At 33.0% G+C, this 18,944-nt stretch overlaps 1 protein-coding gene and 1 non-coding gene across 2 annotated transcripts; both read left to right on the top strand.

Annotated features, from left to right (window-relative positions):
* The first annotated feature begins 1,824 nt into the window (after positions 1–1,824).
* Positions 1,825–1,976, top strand: LOC138882541 (U4 spliceosomal RNA). Its single transcript, XR_011404133.1, has one exon. It is a non-coding gene; the product is annotated as a U4 spliceosomal RNA (small nuclear RNA).
* Positions 1,977–2,802: 826 nt separating this feature from the next.
* Positions 2,803–3,342, top strand: LOC104245793 (protein GLUTAMINE DUMPER 2). The gene has a single exon (XM_009801465.2). It carries the CDS (start codon positions 2,803–2,805, stop codon positions 3,340–3,342), a length of 540 nt encoding a protein of 179 aa, XP_009799767.1.
* Positions 3,343–18,944: the final 15,602 nt, after the last annotated feature.

Below are 18,944 nucleotides of genomic sequence, written 5' to 3'. Positions count from 1 at the left end.
TGCCTTTTAAAAAAAAATGAATATAACGTTTATGTCAAAATTTATAGTACTCAAATTTTTGGGTGGTTTTTAACTTTTGGCTCCCGTTCAAGGTTAAAAGTTAAAAATGTTGCCCATGGGACAAGCGACCCTTGTTAAATAGTTCATGCAGCAAGCGCAGACAAAAAAAGGCTATTTGTGTACTTCACCTTTTTCCTTCCCTTTCCTTGAAATAAGCCCAATGTAATTGTTTTATTTGAAAAAAAATATTAATATAATGTTCTCCAATGGAATATATAATATTTGTTTTAATCGTTAATATTAATTAAGATCAATCTTATCAAAAACTTTACCACTTCACCATCAACATATTTGGTAGAATGGATGAAATCCCTCCATTTTTTATCAAAAGAGTCGAATTCGAGTTTATGGGAATGGAGAAATTCATTATAAGGAGCACTTCCCCTTTTATAATCCCTATGCATCGCGAATCTAAATTAGCTACCAAATAGTTATATAAAGAGAAAAAAATTAAACCTCACCAATTCAACTCGAAATTCGATTTTGCCAGATTAAAGATGTAGCTCTCTTTACTTGTATTTGTTTCTTTTTGTGATATTAATAAAATTATTTATTGAGAATTTTCCTCTTGAAATATCAAACAAAATAATTCACCAAAACTCGATTTTGCTTCATGATTTTTCAATTTTTCACATATTAATTGGGGGGGGGGGGGAATTTTTAGCAAGTTCTCAACCAATTATACCCCCTACCCCCTTCCCCTACCCCCCTATGTAATCCTCTAGGATGGGTCCCATTACCAACATGGAAATTAAAGGCTAATTCTACTAGCAAAAAAGGTGTACAAATAGTTGGTGTAAACTATGAAGCAACAATACCTAATGATTCAGCATTTTTAGCCTCATCTTAAAAGAACAAATGATGAGCCTAACGAAACTCTTTTATATGATGTCGTATCTTTCTATAACAGTATCGCTATATAATAATTATTTATTATAAAAATTATTATTTTTTAAATTAATTTTTATACTATATTATATTAATGTATGTTCTTTATAACAATATTTTATTATAACAACCAAAATATTTTGGAACAAATAAGGTTGTTATAAAGAAATTTAATTGTACAACTTTCTCTTATTACGTATGAAAATTATCTATTCCTAATTATTGTGAAATTGAAAAATAAATATATTTTATTAATAGTCTAGGAATTGATTAAATTTGAATAAATTAACCTATTTTGAGGAGAAAAAAAATTAACCCCCACATTTGATCTTTTTATTAAAGGCCTTTTTCTTGTTCATGTAAAACCTATACTTCCTCTGTCACGCGGAAAGAATGATATATTTGTTATTTTGGAAAACGATAGAGTTTTTAACGATTTTTAAAAAAATTATATATAAAATTATAATTTATAACATCGTATACGGTTTTTGAATGTAAATTAGATCTAAAAAAGGCTAAGAATTGTTATTTGAATTTATATAGAAAACTAAATATGTTGCCTCTTGTGCTTCGTCTAGACATTAATTCTTTTTTTGGACAAGGATTACATTGTTTATTCTTGAAAAACAATTTTTTTTATTTACTTCTAAAATTCCTATGAATACAATATTATTTTCCTTATTTTAATGGGCCCCTTGGTCAATCACCACTAAGCTAAAAGACATCCAAATCATGGGTTTTTTCTGTACGTTTTTTTTCATATCCCACTGACAAATCTAAGCCTTTATTAAACGGTTAATCATATCTGTAATTCCCTTTTCTAGGAGTTCTTTTTTTTTTTTTGAATTAACGTTTGAACATGAGAATTTTAAATTTTACTTGAAGTTTGGGGCAATGACGTAGCTAGTGAGGTTCAAACCGAGGCGCGTCTATTACTGGTAGAAAACTATTTCCAAACCCCCTCTTCGGCGTGAGTTCTGTCTTGGCCATTGAGAATTTTTGAAAGGGCTTCCCTTGTGGGTAAAGCCCTACAAAAAACACACACACACACTTCTAATTTTTAAAAAATTATTTTCACTTAAATTTTATTTTATCTTTTCCGAAATTTCATAATTTTTATGTCCAAACGCCTGCCTAAACAAACCTTATTTGGTGTTTAAACAAAAGAACTTTTTATTAAGTAGCCAATACGATATAGTCACACATGACTCCATCTTTTAACGACCAAGTTCGTAAATTGTGCGATTAACTTATGTAAAAGTTTTAACTGTTTATTTATTTAAATATTTACACTAAATATCACGTTTATATATATGACTTAACTCAATCTCAAAACGATTAAACAAAAGAGGTTCTCTTATACAAATTATTTCTCCTAAAACATAAAAAAATTAAAAAATAATTAGGGACCCTCTTAACTCATCCACAATCAACTTTCTTTCTTTCTTTTGAGTGCTTCCACTGTATATTTAGATGTCCCCCTTAAAAAGGAAAAAAAAAAAACATAAATAAATAAACATAACAACGTAGCCCCCACTTCTCATGCAATGACGACACAATTCACTCAAAAAAATTAAAATCAAAAAAAATAATTAAATCCATTCTTTTCATCTCTATATATAATCTCCTCCCTTTACTCTTCCTCTTCATTCCATTCTCTCTTCCTCCTCCTCCTCCGTTATCACCACAATTCAAAAAAAAAAAAAAAAAAAAAATTACCTCCCCGAAACTTTCTAAATTTAGTAAATTTTCGTTATACAATAAAGTTTGATTTTGAGGCGACTAAACTAGACGTACGTCCAAATTTCAATATTATCAAATATTTCGACTTGAAAAACGAAGATTATTTATCAGATGACGAATTTAGAGGCAACTTCTACCGCTATTTCTCCGGTTGGGCCGCCACGATCACCGTGGCACTCACCGGTACCGTACTTATTCGGTGGATTAGCAGCCATGTTAGGACTAATTGCATTTGCTTTATTAATATTAGCATGTTCTTATTGGAGACTTTCAGGGTATGCTGAAAATAATGAAGGTGAAAATGGAGATGATCTTGAAGCTGGAGAAGGGATTAATAATGAAAATGGATCTGATGTTAAGGTTGTACCACATGTTTTTGAAGAGAAGTTTTTAGTTATTATGGCTGGAGAAATGAAACCAACTTTTATTGCTACACCTATATCTAGTAGGGTTTCATCTTTTGGTAGTTGCAGTAGTGGTTGTACTACGAGCAGTGAGAGTAGTACGGAGAAATCGGAGGGAGAAGAGGAGGGAGAGAAGAAACAAGAAAATATTGTCTCGAGTTTGAGTTCGGGAAATGAAGAACAAGAAAATGGTGTTTCGAGTTTGAGTCCGAGAAATGAAGAAAGTGCTTGTGACATGGAACGCTAGGCCCTTTGATGACCTTGTGCGATGCGATGCGAATCTGAATTAATTGAGCCAGTAAAGTAAATTCAGTGTAAGTTGGTGGACAAGAGGTGAAAATGAAGAGCATGGTAAGCATGGTGAGCCATGCCAGCTCAAATATTAGGTCCCTTAATTTTATTTTATTTTTTTTTTAAAAAAAAGGAGAAAAAGAAGAAAAATTAATTTGCTTTACAAATTTTTGGATTTTCTTCTTTTTATGGGTATGAGGTGCTAGGAAGATTGGGAATTGGGAGGTGGTTTTGAAAAAAGTAGAGTTTGATATAACTTTTTTTTTTGTTTTTCCTATTCTTGGAAATTCCGGAAATGTATATACTTTTTGGAGAATGAATGGAAAAACTTTGTTTTGGTAATTTTATGAAAAAATTGTAGTTTTTAATTTGTCAATCTTTACGTATGTTATTATTCATATAAACTATACCTTCAAACCAAATGTTGATGCTCTATAAAAAGCCAAATAAAGAGAAAATGAATAACTTTAAGCATAGCCTATAGGATTATAATATTATTATATTCACCCTATTTCTTCGTTGAAGGTACGATACCCTTTCATGGATGTTACTTTTTTTTTTACTTTAATAATATTTTATTCATAATTACCTTTATTTAAATTTATTAAGAAAATTTTGAAGCAAACGGTAAAGTTATTCTGTGTGACTTATAGGTGTGTTCGAGTTGTAGAATCACTCAGATACTTGCATCGTAATAGGCCGCCTACATCACATCCATTAGGGTGGCCCTTCCTCGCATTCTACATGAATACAGAATACATCGTGCACCAGATTGTCCTTTACTTGTATTAAATTTATAAAATTTCTCTAACTTCTAGATAGAGGATAAACTAAAGTAGAAGGAAATAAAATTATTATTATTCAGTAGAGAACTCCTTATTTTGTGAACATATTCTTTTTTCCATAATATATATATATATATATATATATATATATATACCTATGCACCTTTGTGTAGGGATTCTAGCTTTAATATGTATTACATCAATTTATCATTATCTTCTCATATATATGGTGTGAATCACCCACCTTAAAAAGAGTTAGGTAAACATTGAATGAGATGTATCTTGATGTGGTCCTAAGAACTGAGATCCCAACCCTTAATTTCCTGAATATCATGAAAAAGTTCCTCTCTTTTATTTTTATTAGAAAATATTTCAGTTATATATACACACACATACATATTTAAAAAAGAATTACTAAGGGTATGTGACCTATTGGTCTATATTTCATAACGTATTAGGTTTAAATTTCAATAGAAATAAAATACTAGGTGATTTCTTTCGATATTTTTAATTTTTGGTGGACAAATTATCTTGATACATGTATTAATGAGAAATAGTAGGTATTTGATAAAATAGTTGAGATACGCAAGCTGGCGGCCACCACTACTATTGAAAAAAAAAGATCAGTTAAAAATGATAATATAAAGATTTAATTTCTGGTAATTTATTTATCAATCTTTTATATTAGTATTTTATCTATCTCATATGATAAAAAATCGTAAAACTAAAAGAAAATTTATATTGAGCCATAAAACTCGATAAGGTGGTCCAATGGTTTAACTTTAAGCCTTTTAACGAAGGGAGTAGTTCAGAAATTCACATGAAAAATCAGACAGCTAGGCTTTTTAACCTGAAACTGAAGGAAACAACAAGAATTTCATGCATTAATTTTTTGTACTGTAGTTGTAAGTCACGTGACACTTGTATGAACACGTGTACGACATTACACTTGGGTTACCCTATTCAACACCCTACCCCCTCATGAGTCATGACTATTGTTTTTTGGGGTGGGGGTGGGGTGGGGGGTGGGTGGGGGGTGTTTGTTTTAGGGTTACTGTTGAAGACTTGCCTTTGATATGTGGCTACTTGAAAAAGGTGGTAACTCACGTATTGTCCCATGGAGGGGGCAATTATTTTGAGTTATTAATTCGAATTTGTGTCGAAAAATCTTACTTTAAACGTAAAGCGTTATGTGGCGTGAGATGTATTTTTCTTATACCAGAAGTGCTGATGAAATGATAAGTATTTCTCTATTTATATCTAGAGATTTCGGATTCGAGTTGTGAGTATAACAATGATAAGTATATACATATAACATCCACAAAGACGGATTTAGGATTTATATTATATGATTCCGGAAGCCACTGAATACAATCCACTAACCATTTGAGTTACTAGATTAAAAATTTAAAATTTATTCGACTTCTTAATATATATAAAGGGGAGTCTTGGCGTAACTGGTAAAGTTGCTGTCATGTAACTAGGAGGTCACGGGTTCAAGCCGTAGAAAACAGCCTCTTACAGAAATGCAAGGTAAGACTGCGTATAATAGACCGTTATGATTTGACCCTCCCCGTACCCCGCACATAGGGGAGCTTAGTGCACCGCACTGCCATTCTCAATATATATATATATATATATATATATATATATATATATATATATATATATATATATGTACGGTATGAGCCAAAAGTATTGGGTAGGCCCGAAACCCATAGCTAATATTGTACATCCGCCCTTGAACATCCATCTACTAACTATTTTTCTTGGTGCAAGAGATGTTAATATGGCTCAACTCCCTAATTAAAGATAGTTTACTCTAATTAAGGATAGTGAATTAGTGATCTTATTTTTTTTTTAATGCAATAAGTGCCAGTGACTTGTTGCTGCATATGAGAGTGAATCCACCAATAACAACAATTCAGTAAAATCTTATATGTGGAGTCCAGAAAGGATAATATGTACACAGACTTTATCTCTGCCTCGACGGTGTAAAAGAGGCTGTTTCCGTTGAGTGAATCCAAATGGGGTAATATAAAATCAAAAGAATGATTTTGGTTTGTGAAAATGAGATCAAAATATTGGATAATTGCATACATAGGGAAAGGAGTTTTCAAGATTTAATGATGGTATTTCTTCTTGGGGAAGTGGTACACAACAGCACGCATTGTCTTGTTTAGTGGGTGCATTCTCTTTGAATACCTCTACTTTTTTTGAGTTATTGGTTTGTACACCTTATTTGTGGAATCATTTTAATTGACTTGTAACTATAATTATCTTTCACCAAACTATTGGCCATTGCACTCCATTTGAGCAACGTCACTTTGGTGGGTGGGACGATAGAAGCGGATTCAGGATTTGAAGGTGGCGACATATATAAGTGAACTGCTCAACTAGACATTTCATTGCACTTTTAATTTTAAGAATTCCGAGTAAAATATTAACAATTGTCAACATATGTGCACATATATATCTAGGTAAAAGGTTCAATGACCAAGGGCGGAGGGAGAGTACTGTTACCTATAGGTTCGGACGAACCTAGTAGCTTTTTGTTTAGATATTGTATTTGTATTTGTATTTGAAAATCTTTAAATATGTATAAATACTTAATTACAACCCCGTAACTATAGTTATGGGTTCGATTACAGATTCAGAACCCATAGATATTAATCATGGCTCCACCTCTGCCGATGATCCCTCTTCTCAGTACATAGGTCTGTCTCTGGGGGTAGTGATCAGAAGAGAAATTTGTTATGTCACAAAGTACAGAGTGTATTTGATTGTTTTATTACTCTTATGATATTAGTAATACTTTATTTGCAATCGATGTTTACATCAAATAATGAAGGTAAGACATATGTCTTTTATACATATGTTTACTCCTTAATCATTGTTTAGTAATATGCATTCTCTCTAATAAAGTTAAATTATTTGGTCAAGTATAAACATCGAGTACAAGTAAGTATTTTCGGCTCGTTATTCCAATTGCTCGGGCCACAGTTTTCCAGTTTTAGCTAGAACCAATAGACAAACAATCTTGCTACAATGTCATATCAAGCAAATATATACAATATAATTCTCTTTACCATAAATATAGTCGGATAGTTGAAATTTTTTCATCCTTAATCTGCTCAGATTCGAGCTCTGAGAGTAGAAAATCATGCGGTAATATATAGTTTTACCCCTTAAATAATATATTATTTTGTTTATAAAAGTGAAATTATTAAGTAAACGACAAAGCTCACCAAACTCAATTGAATACTTCCCAAAAACTTAACAATAGATAAAGAAGCAAAAAAGAAATGGGAATAATCTCCACTAAAAAGAATCCAATTAATTCTCAAAATGACAAGCAAATGTCCATCATTAAAAGTAGCACAAATAATTATGAAAAAGATGCGGCAACATGAAAATGTCCCTTAAATGTATTACACTCTTCACTGTATTTCTTGAACAAAGCATAGTGTTAAATAGTGCAACCTTATACTATCACTTAGAACAATAGAGTCGGAATCAGAATTTAAAGTGTACGGGCTCGAAATTTTAGTTATTTTGAGATACTAAATTTTAAGTTAATAATTTATATATATTAAATTATTTTAAAATAAATATAGGATTTAGACTAAAGTTATTGCGTTCCACCAAACCTGCCGAAACTCTACTTCCGCCCCTAGTCAACTCTTAAACTAAGATAATTATAAAGCACTCATTTTTTTTTCTTTTTTCTTTTTTGCTTACTTTTAGGACAAATTAAAGGTTGCCAAGTGTTTGTATGATACTTTTCTATGCTTTCATTTGAAAGTTCTTTAGCTATCTTCCATTCTTATTTCCTTCACAAGCATAAGAGAGATGCTCATTCATTTTTAGACTTCCTTTCTTGTCTAATCTTACCTTTTGCTTAGATCACATCCATGGTTGCCTTTTAAGATTTAAATTTGAGTTAATTTCTCAAAGTCATCCATATTATGATATTGAAATTTATCTTAAATTCATTACTTAGAAACTCGAAACGGTCAAAAATCCTATCTGAAGCAGTGACGAATGTACCATATATGTAATCGTCGGCAAACTGAACGCAACATTATCAATATGAAGTACAGATATACATGTAAATGCGTAATGAGTTCAGTGATAAAAGCCTAAAGCTCGGAATCATTATATTAATTAAATTTCTGAATCTTGCCTTGTTCTTACTTCTTAGGCATGTCACATTGACAAAATTAAAAGCCATAGCTATCTTACTATATTCGTCTTACCTAGAAAACAAAAGAGATGCTCATTCATTTTCAGTCTTCTTTTTCTTGTCTAATCTTGCCTTTTGCTTAAATCACATTCATAGTTGCCTTTTTAGGTTTAAATTTATGCTCTTCCTTTTCAAATTTATCCACACGAAAGCAATACCTAACACCCAAAAAAAGGGTATTTCGGTGCACAAAGTATTGTGTATTCACGCATAGTCCGGGGAAGGACCGCACTCCAAGAAGTATGATATAGACAGTCTACCCTAATCCAAGTATTAGTGGCTGCTTCCATGGCTCGAACCTGTGACTTATTATAGGTCACATAGAGACAATTTTATCGTTGTTACAAGGCTCGCGTTCACTGACACCCAAAATATGTTTTCTAAAAAGTTATAAAAACCTCATCTTTACATTTTTTTCTCTTTTTGGGGACATTTCGAAGCTATACTAAACTATATTCGCTCTTTTAGAACCTCTTTTTGTTTAATGTATGATAAGACATAGAACAACTGCCAAATACTACCCAAACATATCCATAATTTCTTGATATAAATAGTTAAAACATATTCTTTTACACGTCAAGTTTGATATATGCACCCAGTGATTAAGAGAAGATGACTCAATTCTTGAATCAATTACTTTATCCTTGAGGCGACAACTTGTGGATAAACTGTATATATTTAGCCGCTCTAAAAAATAATAGTCGAAAAATAAATATTTTTGTATATATGTATACTAATACATAAAATATACACTTTTAACTAGTGAATGTAATTAGTTTCACCCGATCGGCCAATTTTGTATTTTTCCTATTTAACATATAGGTTAAGTTATTTGTGCAAAAGAATTAGAAGTGCCCTTGATCTTTATATAGTTTATGGTTTGAATAATCATGTTCATATAAATGGATAATTTTGCATTAAGGAGCATAAGTTTCGATAATTTTGTATAGATATGCTTGCCAAAAATTTCAATAATAAGATAAGTTATTTATTACAACAGATAAAAGAATCCTCATAGTGTGAGAAATATTTTACGCCGCCGATAAATATTAGTTAAATTTATCATATATTTATCTAGGTTTGAAACAAGTGCACTTAACCAAAGTTTTCATAGCAATAAGTGTCACGATCCGGATTTTTCACCCTCGGAAGTTGTGATGGCGCCTACTCGTGGAAGCTAGGGAAGCCAAACATTATAAAATTATTACCTTCCTTTTTATTAAACATGTTCAACAATTTAAAATAATAAGTAATTAAACAGCGAAATAAATTAAATAACCAGAAATGCGGAAGACGAAAACTTAATAATTCAACCAAATACTGCTACATAATCTGAAGTACAAAACTACCCAGAATTTGGTGTCACAAGTCACAGACTATCTAAGAATACTACAAATAAGGTCTGAATGGAAATACATGAGTTTGTCTCTGAATAAGTAAAAACAGAAAGAGAAAAGATATGAGGATACGCCAAGGCCCGCGGATGTCTACAGGACTACCTCGGGTCGCCGGAATGGACTGCATACAGCACCCTCACTGCTGTCCAAATGCTCTTGTATCAGAATGTGCACACAGTGCAGAGTGTAGTATCAGCACAACTGACCCCATGTGCTGGTAAGTGTCTAGCCTAACCTCGGTGAAGTAGTGACGAGGCTAGGACCATACTACCAAATAAAACTATGCAGTTAAATCATATACATTGGAAATAGAAGCAGATAATTACAAATAAAGTTGGGCGAGGGAACATGCTGCGAGGAGTAACAGATAACAATAGAATAACAGTAGAGAAATGTAAGGAACACCATAAATCAATTACCAGCAAAAGATAAGAAATAAGAAGAATAAGTACACATGTAATACTGTTGCAGGCGTGCAACCCGATCCCATTTTATATAGTACCGTTGCAGGCATGCAACCCGCTCCCATTTCATATATTACCGTTGCAGACGTGCAACCCGCTCTCATTTCATGTATTAACGTTGCAAGCGTGCAACCCGCTCCCATTTCATTTATCAGCACTAATCATAAAAGATTTCCGGCAAGGGAACAATAGCATAATAACAACATCCCGGCAAGGGAACAATAGCATAATAACAATATCCCGGCAAGGGAACAATAATATTACAACAACATCCCGGTAAGGGAACAATAGTATCACAACAACATCCCGGCAAGGGAACAATAATATAATTCTCATATGAAGCACAAATAAACCATAACGGAATCATAAAAATTACAATACAAGACTCACGGGCATGATTGACACCGACGTATAGATACTCGTCACCATGCCTATACGTCGTACTCCACAGTTAACATGTAACAAATAAGGCACAACTCTTAGTTTCTCAAGCTAAGGTTAGACCAAACACTTACCTCAAACTTCCACGGCCAACTTAAGCCTCAAACACCGTTTTCCTTTAGCATTCGCCTCCAAATTACTTGTATCTAGTCCAAATTAATTGAACAATATCAATAAATGCTAAATAATTCAATCACAATGCTAAATTATAGGTTTTCTATCATTTTCCCTAAAAAGTCAAAAATTGACCCCAGACCCGCTTGGTCAAAACACGAGGTTCGGACCAAAGCCCGATCACACATTCACCCACGAGCCCGAATATGTAATTAGTTTCGGAATCCGACTCCAAAGCGAGGTCTAAATTCCAATTATTCAATAAGTCCTAACTCTACCCAAATCCCTAATTTTCTACCCTTAAGAACATGATTTAGGCATAGAAATCTAATAGGTATTAATAGAAATTGAAGAAAACAAGTCTAAGAATACATACCTATGATTTTTATGGTGAAATCTCCCTTAAAAAATCGCCCAAGTTCGAGTTTAAGTGAAAAAGTTATGAAGAAATCCCATTTTGCTATTGTTTTAAAATAACTGGGCAGGGAACCTATGCGTCCACACACGATTGGATGTGTTCGCATAGAACAAACGGTGACCCCCAGAATTAACTCTATGCTATCGCGGACCTACCTATGCAATCGCATAGAACAAATGATGACTCCCAGAATTAACTCTTTGCTATCGCGAACCTAGCTATGCAATCACACAGAATAAATAATGGCCCCCAGAATTAACTCTATGTTATCGTGGACCTACCTATGGAATCGCATAGAACAAAAACTTGGACACCAGCAAACAGCAAAAACACCAAAATTTCTAAGTTCGAATCACCACGATGCCTATCTGAAACTCACCCGAGCCCTAGGAGCTCTAAACCAAACATGCACGCAAGTATTAAAATATCATACAGACTTGCTCGTGCGATCAAATCGCCAAAATAACATTTTAAACAATGAATTTAGCATAAAAATCTCAAAACTTTCAAAGTATCAAATTTCACAACTACGGGTCCGAATCACATCAAACGACTTCCGTTTCTTACCAAATTTTACAGACGCATCTTAAATATCATATTGAACCTGTACCGAGCTCCGGAACCAAAATACGGTCCCGATACCATAAATTTCAAATATAATCAAATTTCCAAAAACTCTTATATTTTCAGTAAAACAATTTCTTTCAAAAATTCATTTCTCGGGCTTGGGACCTCGGAATTCGATTCCGGGCAGACGCCTAACTCCCATATTTTCTTACGGACTCTTCGCGACCGTCAAATCACAGATCCGGGTCCGTTTATCTAAAATATTGACCGAAGTCAACTTAAATTCAATTTTATAGGCCAAATTAACATTTTCATCACATTTCCACATAAAAGCATTTCGGATATGCGCCCGGACCTGTAAGTCCCTTTACTTATTTTATTACATTACTATTAGAGCTATATATTTGAAGTGTGCGCTATGTATGATCTCAATCAAAGGACATCAGCATTGCATAACCAATATCTAGGCCACTTCTCAACTACGTACATTACTTGGCCCATATATACTCCATAGAGAATAATATGTGGTCATGTTTCTAATTATTTCATTTGAAGTTATGCAGGGGCAGAGCTAGCTTTTCGAATACAAATTCGGACGATTTATCTTAAAAAATTAGAACTTAATAACTTAAAATGAGTAGAACCCGAATACATAAACTTCAAATCTTGGTTCCGCTTCTGATTTCATGCTATAGATGTTTGCTTATCTATGAACAGTTCAAAGCATGTTAATAAAATAGCAATCTTTACAGCAACATCCACTAGACTCCTAGTCAAACATTTTCCCAAATATTGATCTATACTTGAGAACTACAACTCAAATTATCCTTTCTTCTTCTTTATCTTCTCCTTTATTTTCCTTCGTAAAACAAATAAGCATATGTTGTAAGCACGTAATTTTTGACCCGCGCAAATTTTAAAGTTAGTTTTAGTATTTTAATATTTTTAAAATATTTACTAGACTTTATTTTAATATAATTTTAATCTTTTACTTTTAGTCCTAGGACATAAAAAAATAGTTTTATTTATCGTGTTTATCGCTTTTCTATATTTTTATCTTTAGTTTAAGATCAATTCGTATATTTTTATTCATGGTATCTTAATTTTATCACGACTTTAGCCTATTTTCTTTACTTTTTACTTTATTGTTATAACATTTAAAAATACAAAAAAAAGTAGTTTCATTTTAAAATTTTGTTTATATACTTAACTAAGTTTAATTAATATTTTGGTAGGATTTTTGAGTTTGTCTTTGTCCAACAAGAAATTTATAGGCCCAAAGGTGTGAGTCCATTTTCTTTTAACTTAAACCCAATTATTCTTAGCCCATTCTTCCCAACCCATTAGCCCATTTATGTGCAAGATTTAATTCTGGCCATCTATTTCCTTCTAATCTAATGGCTATCATCCCTTCCCACCTTCATATAAAATACCCAATTATAGAAACCCTAAAATAAGGTTTTTCAATTCCTAGTCTTGAACTAAAAAAAGAGAGCAGCCGCCGCCGTCCGAGCACCACCCCGCCCAGCAACACTCTCTTCACCAACGCCGAGATCGTGGTTGTTCGTTGAGGTTCCGATCACGGTCTAAAATTAGATCCGGGTTTCTGTTTGGCGAAAACTCTTCAAGGTTCATTTCTTACTTTCTTTCTTTTATCTTTTTAATATATTTTGAGTGACTTCATGATTTATTTAAATGAGTTGATGATTTCTTTTAACTTTTGTTTGCTTGAGATCAATCGAAATGAATGTTAAATGAGTTATTTGCAGTTTGTACTCAACTTTTGACACTCTTCTGTTATAGTTCAAGTCACATGAGTAGATAGTAAAAATTAGAAAATTAAGAATTAAAAAAGAAACTAAGGTTTGATAAACTATTTTGGACTACTAAACTATATGGATCGCGGGTTTGTAGGTAAAAATTGAAAGTATATTAGGCTAAAATGATATTGAGTTCAACGATAATTTCAGTTGGTTTTTTTTGTTTGGTATGTGATATTTTGATTGGCATATGGTTTAGTTCTTGTTTGTTGATAGGGTTTTTAAGACGCTAGGAGTATGTTTAGGCCGACTACTGGGGTAGGCAATATTAGGACGTTTCATTAATTTTGAGGCGAGAGGTCGTTCCCTTAGTTAAATTTATCCGGAGAATGCCCCGAAGTATTCTGTAAATGGAGGCCAAAAGTAGAAACTTGTAGTATTTTAACTTTATTTTTATTTTTCTTTTTCTTTATTTAGGTGGGGACGACCTCGAACCTCTTGTGTGTTTATTTTCCTTTTCTGTGTTATTATACCTCAATTGAATAATTTAAAAGTCGACTTGATCACGCACGCAACCGTACTAATTACGGGACTTGGGGAGTGCTAACACCTTTTCCCCGAGTCAAATGAACCTTCTTACCCGAATCTCTGGCGACTCTGAGTTATTTCCTTTTGAACACAATTTTTGTCACGTTCTAATTGGAAAGCCCTTTTCAAGCTTTACAAATCTTTTTATTAATTTAAGAGGGTTAGTGAAGTTGGTTTAAAAAGGGGGTGTGACATATGTAACACAATAATTTCTTCCTTTAGTATATAAATGTAAATATTAATACAGGAGACTTATAGGTCACATCGTCACGGCTTGAGTTATCGGTCATTCAGACTCTCGCAAAACGGATGAATTCCCTTATTTCAACAGCCTAAGAATCTTTTTCTGAGATGCAAAGACATGCTAACCCTAGTTGTCAAATATTAGTTGATAAACGTGTTTTACCAACGCCCATAATGGTGTATTTATATGTCATAAGTAGGATTTAAGACGAGAATAAACTAATGAGCTAATACGCTAATTATCATCCCTTATTGATAGACCCGATCGACCCAATAGTAATATTCCAACACTTTCTTTATGCACCATTATATTTGTTTTGACGAGAGTCTATGATTTGGATGCAAATGATATTTGATGAAATAAGCCAAGAAAGAAAAAGGTTCAATAATTTCTTCTCAAAAAAGTCATGAAAATAACAAGTCATAAGCTTTCAATATTATAGCCCATTTTGGACAATTTTGTAGCAACTCGCAAACTACCCAATTCTAAAAGTTGTGGACAATATCAGATTCAGAAATAATTATACAAAAAATAGAGATAGGGTCAATTATTAGGTATATATGTAATTAAAATCTTTTTTCAAGAATATCCACAAAAATCATGCACTTCACTCTAGTGCAACGTGACATTTTCCCTATGCAAAAACCTGGTAGGAATAGGTCTCAAAAAATTATACTAAAAATTCGCCTTTTCTAGCTTCAAGAATTTTGAAAATTATATTACCCTCGACTTTAAAATTAAAGTCTTTTTATACAATTAGGTGAGAGTTCAATTCTTATTGTCCACTATTTTTTTCCGTTTTCATTCTCCCGTTCACGCAGGGACCGGGGAAGGACTACACCCTAAGAGGGTGTGATGTAGGCAATATATCCTAATACACGCATTAGTGGCTACTTTCATGGTTCGAACTCGTAACCAGGGGCGAAGCTATGTCGGCCAAAGAGTGGTCAATTGAACACCCTTCGCCGAAAAATTATACTATGTGTAAGGTAAAATATTAGTACTTGTTATTGATTAAAACATGGACTTTGAATACTCTTGCATAACCCACTGGCAAAGGATGTTTAAAACTTAAAAATTCTTATTGAATTTTCTGGCTTCGTTACTGCTCGTGACCTATAAATCATACAAAAACAATTTTATCGTTGATATAATACTCTAGCATTCACTATTCAGCTTTTGAAGTTGAAAACTCTAGTTTGAAAATGTTCATCGCTTTATATTGATTGAGAAAAAAATGTCTCTTTTTTCTTATTTGGTTACTTGTAAAGCTGATAGAAATTGTTTCTAAAGTTTATCTGCATATTCTTATCCGCACTCTAAGAGTAAAGGACACGTAAATGAAATATCATTTTTCTCGGAAAAGGGCCAAATATATTCTTGTACAATCAGAAAAAATTTAAATGCATCTCTCTCGTTATACTTTGAATCCAAGTATATCATTATCGTTATACTATTGATTTAGATATATTCTTTTTTCGTTAAGTTTGTCCAAAATGGAAATTCAATCATACGTGGCACTGACATTTGATGAGGTGGATGTCACATGACTTGTCACCTCAGAGCCTCTAACCCATTTTACCCCTCCCTTATATTTTTTTTTTTACCACTAAAATTTCCTTCCCCTCCACCGCTATTTCCACCATTATTGCTACCATCAAAAATATTGTATTTTAAATTTTAGTCTTTTATATATGGATTAGGGGCGCTAAGGTGGCATGTCATGTGGCATCCACCTCATCAAATATCAATGTCATGTATGATTGTATGTCCACCTTGGACAAACTTAACGAAGAGGGGTATATTTTTTAACCAATAATATTACGGCGGGAATATATCTGGACCCAAAATATAAATTCTCATAGTACAAGGGTATGTTTGACCCTTTGCCGATTTTTTTATTTCCCACCAAGTGTTCGCCTTCACCCGAGATCCGACTAATTTGAATTCGCATTGGGTAAGACCTATTAAAGCAGGAAGCACGTAATACGAAAAAAATTTCATATAAAATAGATGGTGTAATTGGGAGAGTGTTGTCATTGCATGCACCATATAGATAATTAGAGATAAATTAATGGCTTGGCTTTATTTATAGTGGGTGTTGTCTCCTAAACTCTATGTATTGAAGACAAATCTTTAGTTTTCTTAAATAAACCAAGAACTCGACCAATGGCCTTCCACTTATCAATACTTAACTACAAATATCTTATTTGATCTTGTGCGTTATGTAGTATACATAAAACTTCAACCAACTCTTACATGGAGTAATTCTTAATTAACTTGATGCTTGGATTAAAAAGAAAAAGATTTCAAGTTTTGCACATTTTTGTCATTAGAAGTATATTTTAATAGTAATTTTTTTGGAATTTGATTTGACGTAGGTTGTTAATATAAGGGTAAAATCAAGGATCAAACAGTAGGAGATAGGGTTGACCACGATATAGCCAGTTTTCAGACTGGTCGTTCAAAAATAGCCAGCGTCTAAAAATATTATACTGGACAATTATACTTGCAGGAACTCCAGTATATTATGCTGGAGTTCTAGTGTACTTATGCTGGAACTCCATCATACTATGCTGGAGTTCCAGCATACTTCTCCTGGAACTCCGGTATAATATGCTGGAGTTCAAGTATAGTTATGCTGGAACTCCAACATAATATACTCGCGAATTTTTCGAGTTTTGAACAGTGTTTTCGCTCAGATTTATCTTTACATAAAAAGTGGCTAAATTTCGATTACTTTTGAAACTGGACTATTTTTGAACGACCAGTTGTAAATCTGGCTATTTTTGAATTTCTCCTCGTTAATCATGAGAGTTAAAAGTAAAAATAGGATGGGCTTGCCAATTTTTGGACTCATAATTAAAAAGTATCCAGTATTTGTAAAGTCATTGAAAAATAGCCACTATTTTATATGGAGATAAAATATGGAGAAAAATATCTTAGTTGAAATACAGAACAATAACAACAACAACAACAACAACAACAACAACAACAACAATGACCCAGTAAAATACCATCAGTGGGGTCTGGGAAGGGTAGAATATACGCAGACCTTACTCCTATTCCGGAGGGGTAAAGAGGCTGTTTCCGGGAGACCCTCAGCTCATAGACACTGGATCTGTAACAACACAAACCCGAAAAATAATATCAGCAATGTGAGAGACAACAAATAAATGGAAAAGCAAAAGTTCCAGCATAATATACTGGATTATGGAGCTTCTATGCATAAACTTCCAGCATATCATGTTAGAACTCCAGCATATTATGGAGCTCCTATGCATAGGGGTGGGCATCGGTCGGTTCGGTTCGGTTTTGAACATTATCGGTTTTGCCTATCGGTTATCGGTTTACAAATATCATAACCCGATAACCAAACCGATAAGATATTGGTTATCGATTATCGGTTAATCGGTTATATATCGTTATCGGTTCGGTTATCAGTTTACCCGATAAGATAAAACAACTAAAAAATTTTGCAATAAATAAAACAAAGAAATCAAACTGCCAGAACGCGTAAACTGCCAACTTTTGTTGTTTCTTAACAAAAGCACGCTCCCACTTCTGTGCAGTATCTACTGATGTCTGGCGGAGAACTGGTGGTGAGTCTTGCGTCTTGACTCTTGGGGGCTGCGACGGAAACAAGAATGAGAACTGAGAGACAAACGACTGAAGACTGAAGAGTGAAGAGGGAATTAGGAAAATAAATAACCCTAGTATATACTTAAGGGTAAATTAGTAAATTACATCATTCTTATTGGGTTATCGGTTTTTACCCAATAACAAAAATGCAAACCGAGCCCGAACCGATAACCCAATAAAAAAAATTAACCCGTTACCCAACCGTTAACCCAATAACCCAATATCGATAACCCAATAAAGAATTAACGGTTCGGGTTATCGGTTTTACCCGATATATGCCCACCCCTACCTGTGCACATTATGCTGGAATCTCATATGTAAACAATTTGAACTCCAGCATATTATACTGGAATTTTTCTAATTTTTATGATGTTTTTGTTCATATTTTATTTTTAAATAAAATAAGGTGACTAAATTCTAATTACTTTTAAAATTATGATTAATTTTCAATTAACAGTTATAAATCCGGTTATTTCTATTCTTTTGCGAATTAAAGTGTAAGCTAATTTCCTTGGTCAATGGGCTTTTAGACCAGCCTCTTTTTGATACACCAAGTAGATCTTATAGGCTAACAAAATTGGAAATCATATCAAAGCCCAGTTTTGATGGATCCTCTTAACCAATCTCATCCATTGTTACTCTGTAAGGGAGGGGAAAATTTCAGAATTAGCCTGATTTATAGCTGCTATTTAAAAATTAGTCATAGTTTTACAATTATCCAAAATTTAACTACTTTTTCATGTGAAAATAAAATATGGACAAAAATACACTTAGTTAAAATCCAAATATATTCCAGCATAATATACTGAAGTTCGATTTTTTTACATATGAAATTCCATCGTAATATGCTAGAATTTATAATGTGCTAAATTTTTAATATAATATGCTGAAA

This window comes from Nicotiana sylvestris, chromosome 11 (genome assembly GCF_000393655.2).
Source record: "Nicotiana sylvestris chromosome 11, ASM39365v2, whole genome shotgun sequence".
In the NCBI taxonomy this organism is placed as follows: domain Eukaryota; kingdom Viridiplantae; phylum Streptophyta; class Magnoliopsida; order Solanales; family Solanaceae; genus Nicotiana; species Nicotiana sylvestris.
The sequence above is the reverse complement of the archived record's forward strand: the minus strand, read 5'-3'. Positions and strand labels throughout refer to the sequence as shown.